Source organism: Anoplolepis gracilipes, chromosome 2, assembly GCF_047496725.1.
Source record: "Anoplolepis gracilipes chromosome 2, ASM4749672v1, whole genome shotgun sequence".
In the NCBI taxonomy this organism is placed as follows: domain Eukaryota; kingdom Metazoa; phylum Arthropoda; class Insecta; order Hymenoptera; family Formicidae; genus Anoplolepis; species Anoplolepis gracilipes.
In genome coordinates this window covers 4690383-4712599 of record NC_132971.1, presented here as the reverse complement: position 1 = coordinate 4712599, position 22217 = coordinate 4690383, and the positions used below count along the sequence as shown (strand labels likewise).

General features: G+C 33.4%; 1 protein-coding gene across 3 annotated transcripts; it reads left to right on the top strand.

The window, feature by feature from the left end:
- Positions 1-451: 451 nt before the first annotated feature.
- Positions 452-22146, top strand: Didum (dilute class unconventional myosin). 3 transcript variants are annotated; one of them, XM_072908412.1, is made up of 15 exons: positions 452-1117; positions 11864-12288; positions 12876-15234; positions 15376-15924; positions 16080-16379; positions 16633-16738; positions 17387-17573; positions 17674-17703; positions 18080-18278; positions 18432-18525; positions 18669-18707; positions 19011-19172; positions 19341-20013; positions 20256-20538; positions 20715-22146. In XM_072908412.1, the coding sequence occupies exons 1-15, from the start codon at positions 1091-1093 to the stop codon at positions 20832-20834; spliced, it is 5553 nt and encodes a 1850-aa protein (XP_072764513.1). In that variant the 5' UTR covers positions 452-1090; the 3' UTR covers positions 20835-22146. The 3 variants fall into 3 exon arrangements, with proteins under 3 accessions (XP_072764513.1, XP_072764523.1, XP_072764533.1); XM_072908422.1 differs by lacking the exon at positions 17674-17703 and having other exon boundaries at positions 453-1117; XM_072908432.1 differs by lacking the exon at positions 18669-18707 and having other exon boundaries at positions 453-1117.
- Positions 22147-22217: the final 71 nt, after the last annotated feature.

Sequence of the window (22217 nt, the reverse complement as noted above, 5' to 3'; positions counted from 1 at the left end):
AGAAAATGTGTAAGTAAAGAAGTTTCTCTCTTATAATTATAAACACTATTATTTTATATCACGGTACATATAAATAAGAAAGCCTAATAAATATTGACTCTTTAGAAATATTAATAACCAAGTTTAAATAGCAAACTATAAATTGTGCAATAAAAGTATGAAATAAATTTATCTCTGTTCTTATCATCTCATACACTTATCATAACATCTCTTAAATTATAAAATCTTGTCGCAGGTGGCAAATATTTAAAATAAACAAAGTTCCCAGTCGTCCAATACTTTTCGCAATATTTTTATAACGTATTTACAATTGACATTTTACACTTTTACGCGATTTTGAGCGTCTTTCAAGCGATATATGGACCGTAGCGAGACCAATCGAGCAGCGCTCGTATCATCATGCTCCGCATGTTCTCCAAGATCCCACTCTACATCGAACGTCGCCAGTGTTGGTCTTCGATCCTTCGAAAAGGACCGCACGACGTGTCTCGCTGAACGTCAGAGTGAGATATCGGTGTCACCCGTGCAGTGGGCGTCGAGGTGTTGTCGGAGAGGGGCGCGCAATCTAAACCCGATAACGAGCCAGCTGGTGACGGCAGTGCCGTCGTTTACGTGGAGGTACGACCTTCGCGAGAACCCGCTCTCGCCCGGTGCGGACCCGTGCCGGAGGAAGGTCGCAGCAGGTCGCAGCCAGATCCTCGCGGACTAAATCGCGCGGCACGGAACGGTATAGTCATCGCGAAGAAAACTGAAAATTCTCCCGCGGATCCCCGAGGAACGGAGCGAGTCGCAGAGAGGAATCGAGAAGGGGAGGAAAAGAAAAGAGCAAAACAAACATGCCGTGACCTCCCCCAGGTGTGACAATGTATACAACCCGACGAAGTCGACGGTGCTCATAACGCGTGCGACTTTCGATCGCACGCGACTAAAGTCGTAGACGCTTTGTCGTCGTCGTCGTCGTCGTCGTCGTCGTCGTCGTCGTCATCGTCGTCGTCGTCGTGTTGTTACCTTTGCCGCGCGTGTAATCGTGTTGTGAAGTGGTATCTCCCGACCTAGCTTCTATCACATTCAGGTGCTTAGACCAATCGCGATGACTACGAGGGAGCTCTACGTTAAGGTATTTTTCACAAGTTGTTCAGAGAGAGATATTTAGGTACCTGATGCGCATCCTCCAGGAAGATGGCAGGTCCCTTCTGACGTAAAATTGCGCGCCGAGAATTCTTGCATCGCTTTAGTCCCCCAAGAGGGATCGACGCTGCGCTTCAAGGGGATGTTTCGGTTCAATATGTATAATTTAATACACACAAACGCGATCAAAGCATCCAGTTTTATTTTCAATCGATGTCTCAGATTCTTTCACTTGACGAATAATAATTCTCACCACCAATTCAGGTGATGATCAAGAAAGTTGTTAAGTCATTTTTAATTGTGAGCCTGAAATTTGTGAAAGATGTCCGCGCGAAAATAAATGTTAAGTATATAAAAGTATGTGAAATATGTTTCAAGTGTATTCAATAAGCAAAGGAGTTTGCTAGAAGTCTAATAAGATTTAATAGCAGACTTTCTAAACATTTCAATCGCTTTTTCTTTAAAATTCAATATTAATTATACGCTGTGTTGTGATTTAGATAAATTATATTATTATTATGGAGATTATTTTATTCATTTATTTTATTTAGAATCTCTCTTGAGATATGTGAGACCTAACTATAATACATCAACCAGGAAACTCGTAGAATTGAAAATTTCTCGGATACAATCTCAGTATACAATCAGTGAAAATTGCAAAAATGATTGTCAGATACTATGAATTTACGGTTGCGCATGCGAAACTATAATTCGACTTTGCTCTTACATTATTAAACCTGTGTGCAAACCTTTGACATTTGAAGTGAATGTATCTTTCTTAAGGTGTCAACTCGAAAATTTTACCCGTTATCAACAACTTGCAATGTAAAAAATCTGTCGATTTGTTTGAATTACAACACGATTATATTTTATATTTTTTTATTCCATTATATAAAGATAAAAGCAAACAAATTTTATTTAATTATTATTACTCATATTAGTATACACTGCTAAATGTATAATATATATTATAAATATAATTCATTCCATTTACACATAATGTATACATACATGTATATATATTGCGTGTGTATGCGTGCGCATGTCATATTTTCAATACAATACGAGATTCAATTCAAGACTTGTATTGAAGAAGAGAAAATTCTATCTCTCATCTCTTGCTATTTTTCTTTTATTTCGATTTGAATATGGGCCGACAATTCTATTACATTTATTTAATTATGCAGACTATTATTCACATTCACAAAGAATTTCTTTTACTCTCTCGAATATTATGCATTTTGTATGGAATATAATCGCTTCCCATCTTTCTAAAAGTATTTATTTGAAAATGTATCCTGACATATTGCCTCAGAGTTTGCCCTTCTGTGATTTTAAATATTTTGATTCAAAATTGAAACAAACAAGTTCTTATATAGTCATATCTCACTAGCTTACTTTAAACTCAAGCTTTACACACTGTCGTACTAGAATCAACAATACTGACCTGGCATTGCTATCTAAACCGTTCTAAACTTAACGATTCTTATACCTTTAAGTGTGTACATATTTCACGATTAGTGTAATTATTAATATCTTTCTTTTGAAATTGATGCGAGTGATTCTTCCTTCAAAAATTATTTATACTTATATATATGTATATTTTTATCTCTATCTCTATCACGATTTAAAAAAAAAAACTTATATAAATAATATATCATTAATTATATAATTCAAAAAAATTAATTATTCATCAATTTCTGTTTTTTTCAATAAAGATATTTTTTTTTATTAATCGATTCCTAAGTTGAACTTTTCTTGATATACTTTTATAGACTAATCTTAATTAAGAAACAATTAAAATATTTATTTTTTATTTGTTAATTATAAAATCAACGTAAAGCTCGCATAAAAAATGGTGTAGCTCTCGAGTCTTCTAGATTTCTTTTCAAAACTAAAATCAATAACTACCAGAGCAGGAGAGCTATTGCTGAGAGACCTAAATTCTGCTTTATACCAGGTGGTACAATACCAGCCGTAGGATCAGTAGTTTATTTGTCGCGATAATGTGTCTCACACATTGACAGTTTAATTATGATTATGAGATCTGTTCCACCAATAATAAAACGTACTTCTTATAAAACAAGAAACAGTTTACAATTGATGTAATCATTAGTTTTTAAAATGTATCTAATTATTATTAAAATACGTTAAAATGTTATAAAATAATTTTAAATTTAATTTTTGTGTCATTGATAATTCAAATAAATTTTTTAAAGTGAAAAAGATTTATATAATTTTGTCAAAAAATATATGCATTATTTTTTAAATAATTCTTTCAATTATACCGATTGAAATGGTAAGAATATATAAATTATTATTATATGACAGATATAAATTAATAAATAATTAAATCAATAATACGAACTAATTGATTTTATTTGATAGAATCTGTTATTAGAATGTATTGCATCATTTTTGGGTACCTGTCAATAACAATGGTCGCCAATAGTCGCATTTCCCACATGATTATGAATTATATTAACCGATGCTGAAACTGCGAAATGTCACTAATATGTCAAGACCAACGACAGTTAATTATATAGCAGAGAGAAATTATCATAGCACAGCATCAACGATGTGCAAATATTGTATAAATGTTCAGTAACTAATCTTGTTAAGTGCATGATTAATTAAAGTTTGAAAATTTGAAACCTATAAAAGTACATCTCTAATCATTAATACATTGTAATCCTTCTACAAAAATTATTGATAAATCTACTGAGATACAAAAATAATACCGTATATAATAAATGCATCTCGCGAGTGTGCCACCAGGTAATAATGATCGAGATTAGAAAGTAGCGATGCTGCTATACAGCTTGTCCTCTTTGGTTTACACTATTCCCTTTAAGCCTGTGACGCTTCTTTCTGACACTGGTGGTTGATTTATCGGTGTGGCCAGATGAGCGGCGGGGGTTGTCCGAGGTCGGGCGTCATGGTTCGTATAACTGGTTTTCGCCTCTTCGGTGGCTCGAGGGTTCGGAAAAAATGACGGAAATAATGTCCGCGATATAGACATTATTCTTTTAGTATGTTTTCGCATCGATCATGTTAATTCAAATTAACGGAGCTACAACCATGCGGGTCTTCGGAAAATCCTAAACCGTTGAATATTGAACGCTTTTAAAACGTTTAAAAAGTAGAAAAATATTTGTTGGGAGAAAAAAATTATAGAGAGAAAATATTTTCCATATTTTTATAAAAAAAATATATATTGTTGTTTCAAATAATAAAGCGTGAAAAAAGATTGTCAAATATATTTTTTCTTTTCCTCGCACTAAATATAAATTTGCAGGTATAATATACAGTGTTTAACTGTGAAGGACGAGGAGATAAAATTATCATTTGTCATTATACAAGAAAACTTGTAGAAATTTGAATCTTAATTTAAACGAAATCTTAAGCATGATGATATACCATTTTCTGGAGACCGTTTCGATGCGAATCTTTCTCAAATGATCGTCGTGACTATCCAGAAATAAATGCATACGCGATCGTGAAGAATCTCTCAGTCTTAAGCGATGATGAAGGGTAAAGAGTACAGCAAGATCTCGAGACGTTTTATTTCTCTGCAACAAGAGAAAGGGATCTGGCAGTAGTTTGCCGATCGCTTCCCTCGAACTGATCACCCAACTGTTAGCTATTCCCAACGTTTCTAACTCACTTTTCAGCATGAAAGCGCGGTCATGACTTTTTACCTAGGAAGATATTGAATAAATCACAAAAGAACTTTATTTAATAAAAATCTCAAAACATTACTTTTAACTATTCACAGAGATATTTAACGTCATAAATTAAAACATTGCTAAATAATATTCTATCCTTATAGTAAAAAATAATTCTGTCTATATATTATATATATCAGATATTTATTATTAGATTTATTAAGTACTTTTATTATTGCCTCGGTTATTGCACAAATATTGCCAAGAATCCTTTCTCTCAATAGACCATTCTCTCGGTATTGATTACTACTCCGCGGATGGAAAAGACCTCGTGTCTCAAGATCACTAGTCCAGCCTTTCTAGTTTGTGTCGATTACAGTATGCTATTCCGATGAACGAGATTAGTGCATTTTGCTTGCATCGCGATAAGGGAAATTTAACAACAATTATGCGCGTTTGTAAATAAAATATTTTTTTCTCGGCGAAAAAATATGTTTTTCTATATTAAATAAGGCATTACATTGCTCCTTTATGATGTCTCTTTCCATCTCTCTCTATTAATGAGACGAAAGCTCCGGAGGCGATATCTCATGAAAGTATTCCGCTTTATGGAACGTACGCTATATAACTAATATTCACGCTTGAAGCGGAAAGTTACTCTTGTTCTCACGTGGCTTTCTTCCGTGGAAATTCAATTACTAAATTTGCTTTTGTTTATCGGTATTAATTAATTATGCCTCTGTAAGATATGCATCAAGAATGTCAACTTTATTTGAGCTTGAAATAATTTCACATTACAACAATATATTATGTTTTATATTACGTCAAAAAATCTTACTCTTATTTTAAATTAAATTAAATCAAGTTTAATAACGCACTCAAATTATTTCTTATTTAATATTTTATGCATAATTAACCCAGATTTAAACATGCAATTTTATATGACGTAAACTTGAGATGCGTTTTAAGCTCTGATTATAAATCATATAATTTCGTGTAAATGGTGCGCAGAAAAGAAAGAAATATTACATGACATAACATGAAGAACATGACATATATTACAATTTTATAATTATGTTTAATTCAGAGGTATAATTCAGAGATATGTAATGATTTTTGCGAGAAACAATGTCATTTTATATAGTAACATTTTATATATTCCCTGTAGTTAAAGCTTTTATGTTTAATAATATACATAGAAAAACAAAAGGAACACATTGTCACGAGCAACTAATGACAGAGAATATAGATTCGATAACTTGTTTATCTCGTTTGATTTTTATGGATCTTGAAGTGTATATATATATACAGAGTGTCCTGTAATTGGTGAAAAACCTGCTAATGGCAAATTTTTGAAATCATTTAAAGACGATTTTCCCTCAACAAAAATGTCGAGACATCAATAATTTCCGAGTTATAACTAATCGCTTATAAGCGATTGAAAAAAGGTGCTTTTCGTAAACTAAATTTTGTGCAGTTAAAAAATTACGTTTTTCAGTTAATTTCAGATGGAGTTTATTGTAATAGAATTTTAATTTAAGACTTATTGTTAGTTACAAAGATATATAATGACAAATCGGAAACTTGCAAAAAATGATGACGTTTCTTGATATTTTTACTGAGGAAAAATCGACTCCAAATGATCTCAATAATCTGCCATTAGCAGGTTTTTCATCAATTACACGACACCCTGTATATATATATATATATATATATACATATATTAACTTGTTTCATTATTTTCATCTTTTATTTCCACCTGACAAAGATTGGGAATTTATCATGTATTCTGATAATCGGAACGCTTAATTGAAAATTTGTGCTCACCAAAAATAAAAAAATACAAAAGTTGAAATTTAAAGCATAAAATTGATAAATATCGAATATAATTAATTACCTTTACAATATAATTAGTTATTTTTGCAATGCTCTTGTAAATTTATCCGCAATCTGATTTATTTTCATATCATTTTTAAACATTACTTTTTTTAACAATTGTGTTCAAAAATTGTTATCACTTTACATGACATAAAGAAACTTTATTTTATATTTCAAATATTGATGTTTACAAATCTTAAAAAGCAAATATACATAATAAGTTGTTCAATTAGATTTTTCGCTGAAGAAATCCATGTCATCATGAATCATACATTCCGGGACGACCTCGTAATGATAAGATTGCGACGTTCCTTCAAATGCTTCCAGCAAAGTTTGAATTATGAAAACACGTATACAACTTGAACTTCAGTCACAGAATATTGTCAGATTGTCACTATCACGTACATACCATGCACCAATATCTTAAACCGCTTGTCTGATCGGATATGACATAAGCGATAAAAAAATGTATAATGGAAATAGAATAATTTATTAGCAGCACAATCATTGTTACTTTTGCTCCATTATCGTTCAGAAATATCAGAAACTTCGTACAAAATATTATATTTTAAAAATGTATTAAGAATATTTTCAAGATGTGTAAAATCATGTATCAGTTTGATATTAATTATCAAATTAATCAAAAATTATTTTTGTAGATATCTCTCCACTGGATCTTATATATAAAATTATTAACATTTATCAACTTTTTGATGGTATTGCGGTTTTACTGAACAATATATAACGTGGAAAGTATCTTTTAAATGTTTTTATCTTTTCTTATTTCGTTTACAATATTACTTCCTTATATTTTGCGGTCGTGTTATTTCCTTATATCTTTTATTTGATATCACTTTCAGTTTAATAAGTCAATTGCATTTAGCTTAATCGTAAGTATATATACCAGCCAAAATCACTCATAAAATTTTAATTTTTAACATGTATTATTCGTAAAATTTTATTTTTTATTTCTATTACAACTTCTAGTTCTGTGATTCGTTTCCATATAAAAATATTTGCGCGATAGCAATAGCGATAGAGGAGTCTCACATGCAAAATGTAACGGAAGCCTTAGATCAGTGAAGCACAGACATAACACGAGGAAGGGTTGCGATAAAACGCAAAACGGCGTTGTTTCGTGCATTTGCGTGAAGTGATTTACCTCGTAAAGTTTCAAAGAAAATATAACTGCCATCGTTTGAATGGCCTTCGTGAAATTGGAGCACCATCGATCAAAATGCGAATTGCGACAAAACCGCGTGCACAACAAAAGTTTCCTCATTTTTTTTACGAATAAAATATATTTTATAAATATAAAATGGAACGTACGATCAATATATAAACGATATATATATATATAATTATTTTAAATTTGCGAAATATAGAGGAATTTATATTGATATAAAAAAATATTCAAAAATATTAATCCGATTAACAAATATCTTTTCTTTGCCTCTCATGAGACAAATTATTTTTGTTTGTTTGCATATTTATCTTGTTTTCAATTGTTAATCATTAATACATTATTCTAATGTATAATATTATTCTTGTGCTTGTAGTGTATATATTAACGTAGCTGTTACTAATTCGCGACAGAAAGCGATATAGTGAACCAGTATAGCTAACTTACATTACAAGTTACATAATTGTAAGTAAAATGCGCCGTAACTTTCTAAGGCGCGAACCCACGGATTACTTTTGTCTTCTGAACATTTCTTCAATTAAAAGATTACGTGGGAACCCGGTAGAGAGCTCAAGTTTTCATTCCTCTTCCCGTAAATCCGCGAAGATAATTGCCATTACTGCTTGTGTTGTTGCGCGCTACAGATATATCCTATAGAGAGCATGGGAATAATTTCATTAATATGTCGTAACCAAGAGTGAAAGACAACTAGCCAAGAGCTTTAATCCGCGTATAAAATCTTGAGTAATCCGAATTCACATAATTGAAAAAGATATTTGGAAAGAAAGTAATAGCAAAATTAGAGCAAAATAAAAAAAGTAATGAAGAACGCTTTTTTTGCCTAATTAATCTCGTATAATTAAAGAGTTTATAATATACATAATTACATTTGATCTATATGTATATGAATCAGATTCTTCAGAATATTTTGATTAATTCTTTATTTACCTTTGTCCTATTATTTTTTCTGTTTGTGAACTCCACTTGGAGCGTTTCAGCGAAAGTCTCTTATGTAATAAGCTAATATATTATAATGATAATCCTTTTAGAGAGGCAAGAACCACAAACTTATATTTTGCATCACAAACACACATAAAAAATTTTATTTTATAACTGTCATATTGATTCTTTTTAAAAACTAAAGTATATATTACTACTTCTAAAACTAAAATATATAATATTACATATACAGTTATATAAATTATGTGAACTAAAGATATAAATAAATATATAAATTTTTGTATAAATACTTTCTTATATATATGCAATATATATATATGTTGCCTTTTATGAATTTTGAAGGAAAATAACAATTCCTATTCTTCCTCAATATATATCATCGAGAATTTTTTTTTAATCTAGTAGAATCAATTATAACTGAGATTATATTTACATAGAAAAAACAATTAAATTTTTAGATTTCCACGAGTTCATCTTTGTTTATATGAAACCAACTGTATGAATTCGAGAAAAAAATATCATAAAGTAACGTAAAATAATCGAAAATTACTAAACTTAAAATTACTTATTAAGTATAACATTCGAATGTTATTGTTACTCCAATTCTGGTAAACTAAGCATTTCGGTTCGTGAAATATGACTTACAATGTTTGTCAACGTGGTGTCGTATCGCACAACGTGATATCGCGCACATTTTGCAAAGGTAATTCACATAAATATGCAGAATATGAGCGCGTCTTGTGAGTCACAGACGTAAAAAACATGTGTCGATAGAGACGAAGAGATAACAGGTTCAATTATACCGCGCTAGTGGCTTCGCAACAATTATGCTTTACCTGTGTCTTGCGGTTTTACTCCTCTTCTTCATCCAATGAAACGGTATCTTGCGTAATTAGTGACACACACGTGCACTGTGGGAACGAAGTTCAGGGTCACGCATTTCGCTGCCTTTCTAAATGCAATTAATTGGCTCGCGCATATAAAAACTGGTTATAATATTATAAACGAGTTGCGTTTTAATGACAGAAAGAAAAAACTGACAGCTTTTTTGCCACTTTTGAAAGATTTTCACACGGCAAAAATACAATCGATTAATTATTACAAGCGATTATCGTCGTAAGTAAGGAGCCTGTTACACACATTAAGTAAACGTGGTGTGTTGCAAGTTTATGAATCTGCTCTTCATTTTATATAATTACTATCTCATTGTCAGTGTGAATTATATACGTGTTACTGTGATTAACTCGTTTTGCGCTCATTTAAGTTTCGTTAAACAGACTGTAAAATTAAAACCAGAGATTACGAGTTTTCAGTTTAGTGTTTTTTAAAAAAACATCAATAAATTTTAGTTATTTAAATATTAGTTTTAATTATTAGTGTTTCTTTATATATATATATATAAAATACTGGACACATCTATACACAAAGTATATAATTATATTATATAGACAGTATAACATTTTTTTTAGATATAATATTTGTACGCCTTAAAAATAATTTTATCTGGGTTATGCGTAAAAAAGAACACAGTCGGTGTATCCGTTAAATTATTTCGACCACGAAGTTTACCGATTACGGATCGCCGGCATTACTTGTGGGATGATCTGAAATCTAGGGCAGCAAAGGCGAAGTCACGACCTCGGCGAGGTAAAACCATTTACCGTTGCTTGACATTCTTCAAGATAATACATTTGTAATACAATTGGGTGTTCCTGGTAGAGAGATAGTAACATGTTTGCGCTTCGACATACACAGTTTATAGAGATCCTTGTAAAGACTGTGAATGTCTATTAGATTTGAGGTAGACCGTTATATTCAATTATAAAAATTCGCACATGTTTATAAAAAATGTCAAGTATGTGTAAAACGGATACTATCTCGGATTAGCTATCGCTAACAGCCATAAGATGATTTTACAAAATCTACCTACATGATATCCAAATTTTTTGCACATGGCTTAAATATCTTTTCAATTTATGCTCTGCTTTGTAATATTATTTAAATATTTAAATTTAAATTAACATATATATTTCTTACTTTGTAATGTTGTTTTTGGCATCTTCTAACTGTACACGTGAGAATATTTTCGATAACGTTATTAATATGTAAAAATGTTTTTAAAAATTTGGAGAAAAATTTAGATACCTTCTTATATAAATAAATAAATATATATATATATATATATATATATATATATATGTGTTAATTAAAATTTAAATTAACTACATAATATACATAATATATATAATATTATACATATATAATATGCGTTTTTTTAAATATTTTAAATAACAATTAAAAATAAATTCAAATTTGGTGCAAAGAACAATTTTTATAATAAAAATAATTTTTTTTTACAATGTATTAGATATAGATTAATTTTTTGTTCGTAAAAGACAAAAGGAATCATTGTATTGTCATTATCTTGTTACTATTATCTAGTCACGTGCTTGATTAATAGACATTACATTAAAGAGTAATGTTAAATAGAACGGTGCATGATTTCTCTTTCTATGGTCAAACGGTAAATCTCTTATCGTACATAAATGATATATCATAATATTGAAAGCATGAAATAACAGCAAATTAGAGCATTCATCAACCGAATCGATATATTTTTATTCGTTCTATTAATGCATCACTCCAAAAAAAACGGATTTCTGCAATACTTGAAACGTCGATGACCAATTAAATGATGATTACAGAGCACGATATAAATAAACACAATCGATATAGATAAAATTATGATTGATCTCGTTTGAAATAACTATATGTAATGCAAATCCGATGATATTTCCATTTAAACTTAAATTAAACTAATACACGTGTCTTTTTATTCACAGCTTTAATAAAAATATACTTATAAATTCCGATTATTTATCGATTATTATTTACTAAAATATCTACATGTTTCGATATTTTAATAATTTTATAAACTTTTGTTATAATAAACGGATGTATTATTCTGGGATGCGTTTTTTATGTGTTAAAATGTAATAAAACTAGCAAAACTTTGTTGATGCAAAAATATACCAATCGATCGTAGGGTGGCCGAGTATGGGTGCCACATCCGGAGAAAGTGTGGGAGGGCGCCGTGCTCCTGGAGGATTACAAGCAGAATCAGTCGACGCTGAAAGTACATACAGAAGAGTCGAATCAGACGAAGACGTTGGAGATCAAATCAGGCGCGGATCTTCCTCCGCTACGAAATCCGGACATTCTTATAGGAGAAAACAATCTCACACAATTGTCCTTTCTTCACGAGCCCGCTGTCCTCTACAATCTTCAGATCCGCTTTCAACGGCATTCCATTTACACCTACTGCGGCATCGTCCTGGTAGCCTTCAACCCGTACAACGAATTACACATCTATGGCAATGACACGATATGGGCCTACAGGGGCCAGGCGATGGGCGACCTGGAACCTCATATATTCGCCGTCGCCGAGGAAGCCTACACGAAATTGGAAAGGTGACTAATCGTCCGTCAATATTTATCTATTGATTAGAGATTAGATCATCGCGATACACACGTGTCTATATATTGCTGTTAATTAAAAAGTAGATCAGATGATTTTTTTGCTAAGATAAAAAATAACGAACAATTAGGCAGAGAACAAATAAAAGAAGATACAGATAATTCTATTGAATAATAAATGAGCTTTTTATAGAATATTAAATTAGAATATTAATTGCATTTTTTACAGAAAATATGCAATATATTTTATTTCATTCATATTATACGTTATATGTTTATTTTATAAATAATAATCTTATCTTATATGAATGATAAATAGATAAATAATCTTTAATAAATAAATAACAAAATGAATAAATACTAAATTACCTACTTAAATAAATAACTTAAATAGTCTTTAAAAAATAACAAACTTTATAAATATTTTATTTTATATATATAATATTTTAATAAATAAACAAATATGTATGTATAATATATATATATATAACTTAATTAAGTAGACGTAATTGAATAAAATTTAATTTAATATTTATTTAACTAAAGAAAGAAAAATATTAATTTTACTCCATTTTATTTAGGGAGAACCATGACCAGTCGATCATTGTCTCTGGCGAGTCGGGCGCTGGCAAAACGGTCTCCGCAAAGTATACCATGCGGTACTTTGCGACCGTCGGCGGATCGGCAACGGAAACGCAGGTTGAGAAGAAGGTTTTGGCCTCTTCTCCCATTATGGAAGCGATAGGTAATGCGAAAACCACTAGGAACGACAATTCCTCCAGATTCGGCAAGTTCATCGAAATCCAGTTTAACAAGAACTACCATATCACTGGCGCCAGCATGAGGACCTACTTGTTGGAGAAGTCGCGAGTTGTGTTCCAAGCGAACGAGGAACGAAATTACCACATATTCTATCAGATGTGTTCGGCAGCGAAACGTCTTCCTCAATTGTATCTATCCGACCAGGATCAGTTCCACTATCTCAATCAGGGCGACAATCCTACAATCGAAGGCGTGGACGACCTTGAGTACTTTGACGAGACGATCAGTGCATTGACAATGCTCGGCTTCACGTCCAAGCAGCAGGAAGATATGCTGCGTATTCTAGCCGCCATATTACACTTAGGTAATGTAGAAATAAGTAGTTGCAAGGCTAAGGATGCAGATAATGAGGTGGACACCGAATCCAGCTACATCTCTCCGTCAAACCGACATTTGCTAATTATTTCCGAACTACTCGGTATCGACGTGAAGGCGATGCGCAAATGGCTGTGCCATCGAAAGATCGTGTCAATGCGAGAAGTCTTCCTGAAGCCGATGAACGTGGAGCAGGCGATCGGTGCGCGGGACGCCCTGGCCAAGCATATCTACGCCGAGCTCTTCAATTGGATTGTGGTCGGTATTAACAATTCTTTGCAATCTCTCAGCAAAGCACAGTACTTCATCGGTGTGCTGGACATCTACGGGTTCGAGACGTTCGAGGTGAATTCGTTCGAGCAGTTCTGCATTAATTATGCAAACGAGAAGCTCCAGCAGCAATTCAATCAACACGTCTTTAAGCTGGAACAGGAAGAGTACTTGAAAGAGGACATTGAGTGGACCTTCATCGATTTCTATGATAACCAGCCATGCATCGATTTGATCGAGACCAAACTCGGTATTCTAGATCTGTTGGATGAGGAATGTCGCATGCCGAAGGGTTCGGATGCCTCCTGGGCGGAAAAATTGTATACAAAATGCAGCAAATCGAAGCATTTCGAGAAGCCGAGGTTTGGCACTTCGGCTTTTTTGATTCACCACTTTGCTGATCTCGTACAATACGAGACAGTGGGCTTCCTGGAAAAGAATCGTGACACTGTGATCGAGGAACAGGTAGACGTGCTGAGAAACAGCGAAAATAAGTTACTGAAGAAACTGTTTAGCGATGAGGATCCAAAACTGTCGGTGCCACATACTAGGGTGAAGATATCCACGCAGAAAAGTACACCAACGAACACGCAAAACAAGCAGAACAAAAAGACTGTCGGTTCGCAGTTCCGCGATTCGCTCAACATGTTGATGGCCACATTGAACGCCACGACACCACATTACGTCCGCTGTATCAAGCCGAATGACGCGAAAGAAGCTTTTGAATACAGTCCGGTGCGAGCGGTGCAGCAGCTGCGTGCTTGTGGTGTTCTAGAGACCATCAGAATCTCGGCCGCGGGTTTTCCCAGCCAGCGAACATATGGTGACTTCTTCCAGAGGTATCGCTGTCTCTGTAGATTCAAGGATATACGGCGGGATGATTTGAAGGAGACTTGCCGACGTATACTGGCCAGGTACATTAACGACGAGGACAAGTTCAAGTTTGGTAAAACCAAAGTGCTCTTCAGGGCTGGTCAAGTAGCATATTTAGAAAAACTACGAGCGGAAAAACAGCGGGATGCCTGCGTGATGATCCAGAAAACTGTTCGTGGTTTGATCTATCATAACAGGTACAAAAAGATTCGTCGGTCGATACTCGGTATTCAAAGGTACGGCAGGGGTTACATTGCGCGGCAGAAGGCAGAGGCTGTGAGGAGAGAGAGGGCCGCGATAAAGATACAGTCGCACGTGAAGAGCTGGCTGCAGAGACGATGGTATCTGCAGGTGAAACGCACAATCCTCGGTCTACAGACGCATGGCAGGGGTAACATGGCTCGTGTCAGATACAGGATGATGAAGGACAATGCTGCGGCGACGGTGATTCAAAGATTCGCTCGGGGTTACCTCATAAGAATGGCGTGTAAAAAGAAACTTAGGGACATTGTGATTGTGCAGTCGTGCATTAGAAAACGTCAGGCAAAGAAGGTGTTCAGGCGGTTGAAAGCCGAAGCTAAAAGCGTAGAACATGTCAAGTCCCTCAACAAAGGATTGGAAATGAAGATTATCACATTGCAACAAAAGATAGACGAATTTGTAAGTGACGTATTATTATATCTTGTAATACTGTATAAGCTTTATAAATTACTTTTATTATTTTATTATATTTTTATGTTTCGAATAATACTAATATGAAAAAAGATTGCATTTCAGAAATGCATAAACTTATTGTTTCAGGCGAAAGAAAATCAATTCTTGAAGAATATGCAACACGAAATGACAGACTTGAAACTCAAACTAGACAGCTTGAAATCCGTCGACATTGAGAATAAAAAGTTGAACAGGATAGTTCAGGAAAAAGAAAGAGAGCTGAAAAATATACAGGAAATTCTGAAACAGGAGAGAGACGAGAAGATGGATATATTACATGATAAAGAGAGGATTTCTCTGCAAAAAAGCGAGGAAAATAAGAAGCTGCAGCAGGAGAACGAAAGATTACGAAAAGAGTTTTCAATAGCGACCGAGAAATTAAATAGCAACCAACGTGGTGCCGAGGAGAATCTAAAATATCGTCTCGAGCAAGAGAAAGATCTGCTTCGGCTAGAACAGGATCAGGATCGCGGAGCCTATCAGAGACTGCTCAAGGAATATCATGAGTTGGAACAGCATGCGGAAATGCTGGAACAAAAGTTAGCGTTACCTGGACATTCGCGTTCCTTGAGCAACGCTTCCAGCGGCAGTGGTCAGATCGCGCCCTCGGAAAATCCACAAGATGATCAAAATATTGTAAGTCGATACGTATGTATACTATTGCATTAACCTTCTATTGAAGAAATTAATTATATAAAAGAAATTTGAATTTACAATTAAACATACAAAATCAATTATAATTATAATTTATTATATCGATTAAAGTTATATACTTTCCGATTCTGTTGCAGGATTTTGGTTACGGCTCTGTGAGATCCACGGCTTCCTCGTCGACGCCTTACTCGCGAGTGGAAACGATTGACTGGAATCAACAACGGTCAGATAGTCCACCAGACGGAGAAGTTCAAGCGAATAAATCGCCTCCGGAAAAGTATGGAGCTGCGCACGCACCCGTGGACATCGGTCTCGTTTTGAAGCTGCAACAAAAGCTAAAAGATGTCGAGAAAGAGAAGGGCAGATTGATCAGAATGGTCGAAGATTTGGAACGGGATAGTAGTGAGGAATCTTCTAGGACACAGGATTCGTTCAGAGTAAGTAAAGAAAATATTATTTAGAGAGAAATAGCTCTTCTTCAAATTTTTTTTTTTTTTGTATTATCTGTTTATATATTAAGTTTAAAATTAAAAATATTCTAATATTTGTCAATCTCTTTTTTCCAACACACAAGTTCGCGATATTACATTTAAACATTATTAAGATATTATCGATAATCCACTGCTCTGTTGTCTTATCGCTATTATCAGTGGATTAATGACTAACCGAGACAATGTGGTTTGTTTGCAGCTCCAAGAACTGGAAATGGAAAATTCGCAACTTAAGAAAGACTTGAACTCGTTGAGGAAGACCGTGTCATTGTCCAGCCCATCATCCGCGCAACAAAATCTCATGAGTAATTTATTATTACAACTTATTAATTATCTTCTGCATTATATTTATTAATAACCATTGTAGATATACACTGATTTTTGACATACGAGTTTGTCAAATCAACTTTGTATCTTTCTATATCTAAAAACTGAAGCATAAGAGATAGATAAACATATTGTACATCTTCGTAATTTCTATTTTGTTTTCTATCCTCTGCTAAATTTCTGCTTTCTACTCTTTCTATCTTCTGAATGCTATCTTCTTAATCTTGCTGATGAACTTGGCAGAATCTGTTAATAATTACAACTGATATATTTCTTTCATCATGTACATTCTGCATCTCATTGCTTGCGAAATTATCGATAATCATATCGGTATTATCGATAATTTTCTGCTATCTTTAAAAGCTGAAAATACTCCAAGAATGTAGAAATAACAAATTTTATAAAAGTTTCATATTACAAACACTACAGAAATGATATGTTTGAAAAGTATAATTCTTTTAAAATACTTTTGATATACATTTTTTATACGTTTGCTTTATGTGTGATAATTGACTGCTTTCCTGCTACCAATTCCCAAGGTCACCAATGCTAAATAACTGTGTAAGAAATAACAACAATAATACGTCTAAGAAACACAAGATAATACTGGAATAATGGCATTATAGTACAATTCGAGGCACTGCAGGAAGAACTGGAAAGAAGAAGAGAAGAGTGTATTCAGTTGCATAGCGTGCTAGCTGATCACACACGCAGGATGAAGAGCTTAGGTGCCAACTATGGTCGCGATGTAGACATTATAAACGAGGATGGCGAGCTGGTACTTGCCTTCGAAGCGCAGAAAAAGATTAACAGGTAATAAGAAATGAGATATACATTTAACAAGATGAGTTGACAAATAATAGAGCCGTGTCTAACAGTCTTTTATCGTTTGTGCATGCACGTCAATTTTCAGTAAACTTAACACAAAGGCACCGAGAGGAGAGTGAGTTGAGCAGATTGACGTTGCGATCCGTATAAGCATTTTGTTTTGAACTGTTCAATCAAAAGAAAGGAAACTATAATTTTACGATATCATGAATGTCTTGAAGCATCTTAAGTCAAGTCATTAATTAGCAAAATTAGTAACTACATCACAATGTAGTTTGACTCACGTTAAATTTTTCTAACGATTCATTAGCTCTGGTCATTGTCTCTCTCTCAAACATTTTCACTATCACTTCATACTGGCACTAATAACAGGCACGATGTCATGCTTAATATAATACAATTCAACAATTTATTTACGATTGAACAATTCAAGAAATTTGTAATCACAGCAATCTTCAAAAAATGAAAAATCTGTATGTTTTATTTTGAAGGCAACTGGAGGATGAACTGCAAGCAAAAGAAAGGAGTTGGCGATCGCAAAGAGATGAATGGCGAAACGAAATAGACAGGCTGCAAGAAGAAATAGAGAAGCAGCAAAAACTACTTTCCATTAATTTGAGCAAATCGCCGCAAACCCAAGCGGAACTTTACATGCAGCACGAGGTTGCTAGATTAACGTCCGAAAATTTAGTAAGTAAAACAAATTCACAGTGAAAATTGATTATATACTAGTCAATTCAATTTTAATAATGCTTTCATTTTTAATTATAATTTTAATTATATGTTTTTAATTTAAATGCTTTAATTATACATGCGCATATATATTTGACGTATGTGTTAAAGGATCTTCAAGAGAAATATGATAAAATAGCAGAGGAATGTAGACGTTATAAGAAACAATGTAGAATCCTCGCAAAGCGACTGAAAGATGCTGGCTGTAAGTATGATAATTATGCCTATTAAAAATAAAAAATATCATTAAGGATAAAAATATATTAGAAATGTTTTCAATCACATCGAGTATATACACACATAACATATATACATACTTTCAATTACTTTATTCTAATGCTTTCAAAGTCGAAGGAGAAGAACGTCCTTATGTGCTGAGAGGCGCCGGTGAGTGAGTGCGTGGTCTTGACGGATGTCATGAATCATCATCTTATTGAACTATCTGAAGAGTTTGTGATTTATGTGAAGAAGCACAACCATTCTATTAAATTGACAAAAATTGTATCATAAAAATTTAATTTAAAAGATACGAGAGCAGACTTTTCGAATAGTTCGACAATACATCATACAGACCATAACTCACCATCGTTTGCATGTTGTGTCGAGCACGTGACATAGTTGGAAATAGTTTGAGAAAATTTTGAGAAGCCTGTAAATCACACGAAATATAGAAATTTTAATTTTTTTCAGTGCCTAACGCGGTAGAATACGTAAACGGTTCCGCTATTGTTTCCAATGCTCACGCAAATGGAAGTAACATGCCTGCTATTCGCAAGAAAGAAAGAGATTATGAAGGAATGTTTGAATTTAGGAAAGAAGATATTAACGTGATTATACGTCATCTAGTCATTGGTAAGTTTCTCGTAGCTTTAATAACTTTCTTAAAATTTTAATAAATATATCTATCAAGATACAGTAAAGCACATATGTTACTTTCTCATATAAATATATTATTATTATATCATTATAAGATATCATTATATATACAAATTTTATTGAAATGCTTTACACTCTGTTCAGAATTAAAACCTCGTATAGCAGTGACACTGCTACCGGGTTTACCGGCCTACATCCTCTTCATGTGCATCAGACACACCGACTGCATCAATGACGACGACAAAGTACGGTCGCTACTGTCTGAATACTTAAATGCCGTTAAACGCGTGTTGAAGAAGCGCGACGACTTCGACTCTAGAGTGCTCTGGCTGAGCAATACTCTGCGACTATTGCACAATATGAAACAGTATTCTGGCGACAAGCCGTTCCAGATCGAGAATACACCTAGGCAGAACGAACAGTGCTTAAGAAACTTCGATCTAAGCGAGTATCGTGTCGTGCTGAGCAACGTGGCGCTTTGGATTTTCAACAATCTCGTCACGAATCTTAAAGAGAGAATCCAAGCGCTCACGGTACCAGCCTTGCTGGAACACGAGGCCATATCCGTGCCGACTGATAAGGCCGGTCGGCCCAGATCGTCGTCGATGGGCGGCGAACCGGATTCCACACAGCAGAAACTTGATAAGCTTCTCGACGAACTGACATCGGTGCACAAGACCTTGCAGTATCACGGCGTTGATCCCGAAGTTGTGGTGCAACTGTTCAAACAACTGTTTTACTTTATGTGCGCCAGCGCTCTGAACAATTTGCTGCTAAGGAATGAGCTCTGCCGGTGGACGAAGGGTATGCAAATAAGGTATGACAAATTGCTTTTATTTGCTGAAAAATCCAAACGAATATAATTGCATTACAAAAAATATAGGAATTAAAAAATTGATAGAGAATTTACTTTGTGAATTCATAAATTTCTAATTTCTTCGAAATCACAAAACTGGGCTTTACTTATTACTAGTTTTTTATTTTCTTATTTGCTTAATAGAATATTGTATATATATATTTCTTACAATAATATATGTGTTCTGTGTGTTTCTTATTAAGGTATAATATGAGCCATTTAGAACAATGGGGTAGAGATCGACGGCTAGAGACTGCGTCTGAAGCGCTGCAACCCATCATACAGGCATCACAGCTTCTGCAGGCGCGTAAGACGGATGAGGATGTTAATTCCGTCTGTGAGATGTGCAACAAGCTGACGGCTAATCAAATAGTGAAAATCCTAAACTTGTATACCCCAGCTGACGATTACGAGAGTCGAGTTCCTGTTTCGTTCATTAAGAAAGTACAAGATAAATTGAAAGAACGCGGCGAGAACAACGAACAGGTAAGCTTTCTTTACCCGATCAAAGTAATAAATTTTTTTACAATTAATTAAAAGTCTAAAAGAACTAAAGTTATATATGTGTATTTATTATCGCTTTCTCAAATATGTATTATAAATTATAAAAGGTAGGGAAAAAATTTGTTGCAGCACATAACGATTGCACTTTTCATTTTCAGCTGTTAATGGATCTAAAGTATTCTTATCCTGTAAGATTTCCATTCAATCCGTCGGACATTCGGTTGGAAGACATCGAGGTACCCGAGGTGCTTCTTTTGCCCATGCTCAAGAAAGTATAATGCAACAAGGCAAGCATAATCGTGATCAAGATTATTCCATTCTATATCAGTCTTTAGTTGAAAATGTTATTTTTGTGGATAATCGAAACTCGCTTACTCCCATCTTTACTCGTACGAGAGTTAGCGATACCGATAAAATCCAACTAAATAGACTCATCGAAAGCGGTTCATCGATATATATCACGTTTTATATGTGTTTCTTTTTTACTCGGGTAATTTGTAGATTTTACGATATGTCGTTCCAAATCGCGCTCGCATTTAAAGTCAATTCTGTTGTATAGATAAGATGTGATCGGGTCTCGGTGAGAAAGATCGATATTTTTCGTTATTGTTGGTGTACAGCGTTATACATCGAAGATGTAAGAGAAAGAGATACGAATATGAAATTCCTACAAGGATTTTGTTTCGAATATTTCATCATAATAGTTATGATAAAAAAACTTTGGAGAAATAATATATATAATTTTATTATTTATATTACATTTATAATACAAATAATAAGATGTAGCATTATATATTTATTAATTTATTATATTAATAACTATAATATTATAATAAAAAAAGTATATGTATTACAATAATATAACATTAAAATTTACTTTGTTTACTAAATTTTTATTGTGATTACTTTCTTAATTCTGAAAAATAAATCTGTAAATGTAAATATATAAAGATGGTTATTTTCGAACAACTTTTTTGCGACAAACACAAATTCAAAATAGAAAACAAAACAAAACCTCCAGTTTATGTACATACACTAAAACTTTATTGCTCGCAAATCCTTGTAAGAATTTTGTATATATCATAAAGTTGAAGACTTGTTGAAAATGTAATTAATGTATAAAAAAGGAAACATATGCGAGAAATAGAGAGAGAGAGAAAGAAAAGATATAATGTTACGTTGGAATAGAGTGTATATTTTGATACGAGAGAAAAAGAGAAAGAACTATTATAAAAAATTGAGTCTGATGTCGAAATGACATAAGAAAGAGAAAAATAGAAATACGAAGGCGACCGAAAGAAACAGGGAGGATATATTATTTTAATTTATATAAATATATGTACATGCGATTGTATTTTGTGCCATTTTACGAATAGATCGTAACAATTTCTTAGGTAAACAAATTGTTTTCATCCGGACTGTCATTGATTTTGTGTATTACGAATACATTCCACAGATGTCTGGCGAGAAAAAGAATATATATTCTCTCGAGAAATGTTATGGACAAAATATATTTACACAATTACACACCTTGACTCGATGTGACATATTTATTTGTTGCTAAAATAAAAATAAAGCCGTTGATAACAATTCTTATCCCATTTCTCATGCTTCTTGCGCTAGAAATATCTTTTATTATATGTCAAAAATCGTTAAGTTCT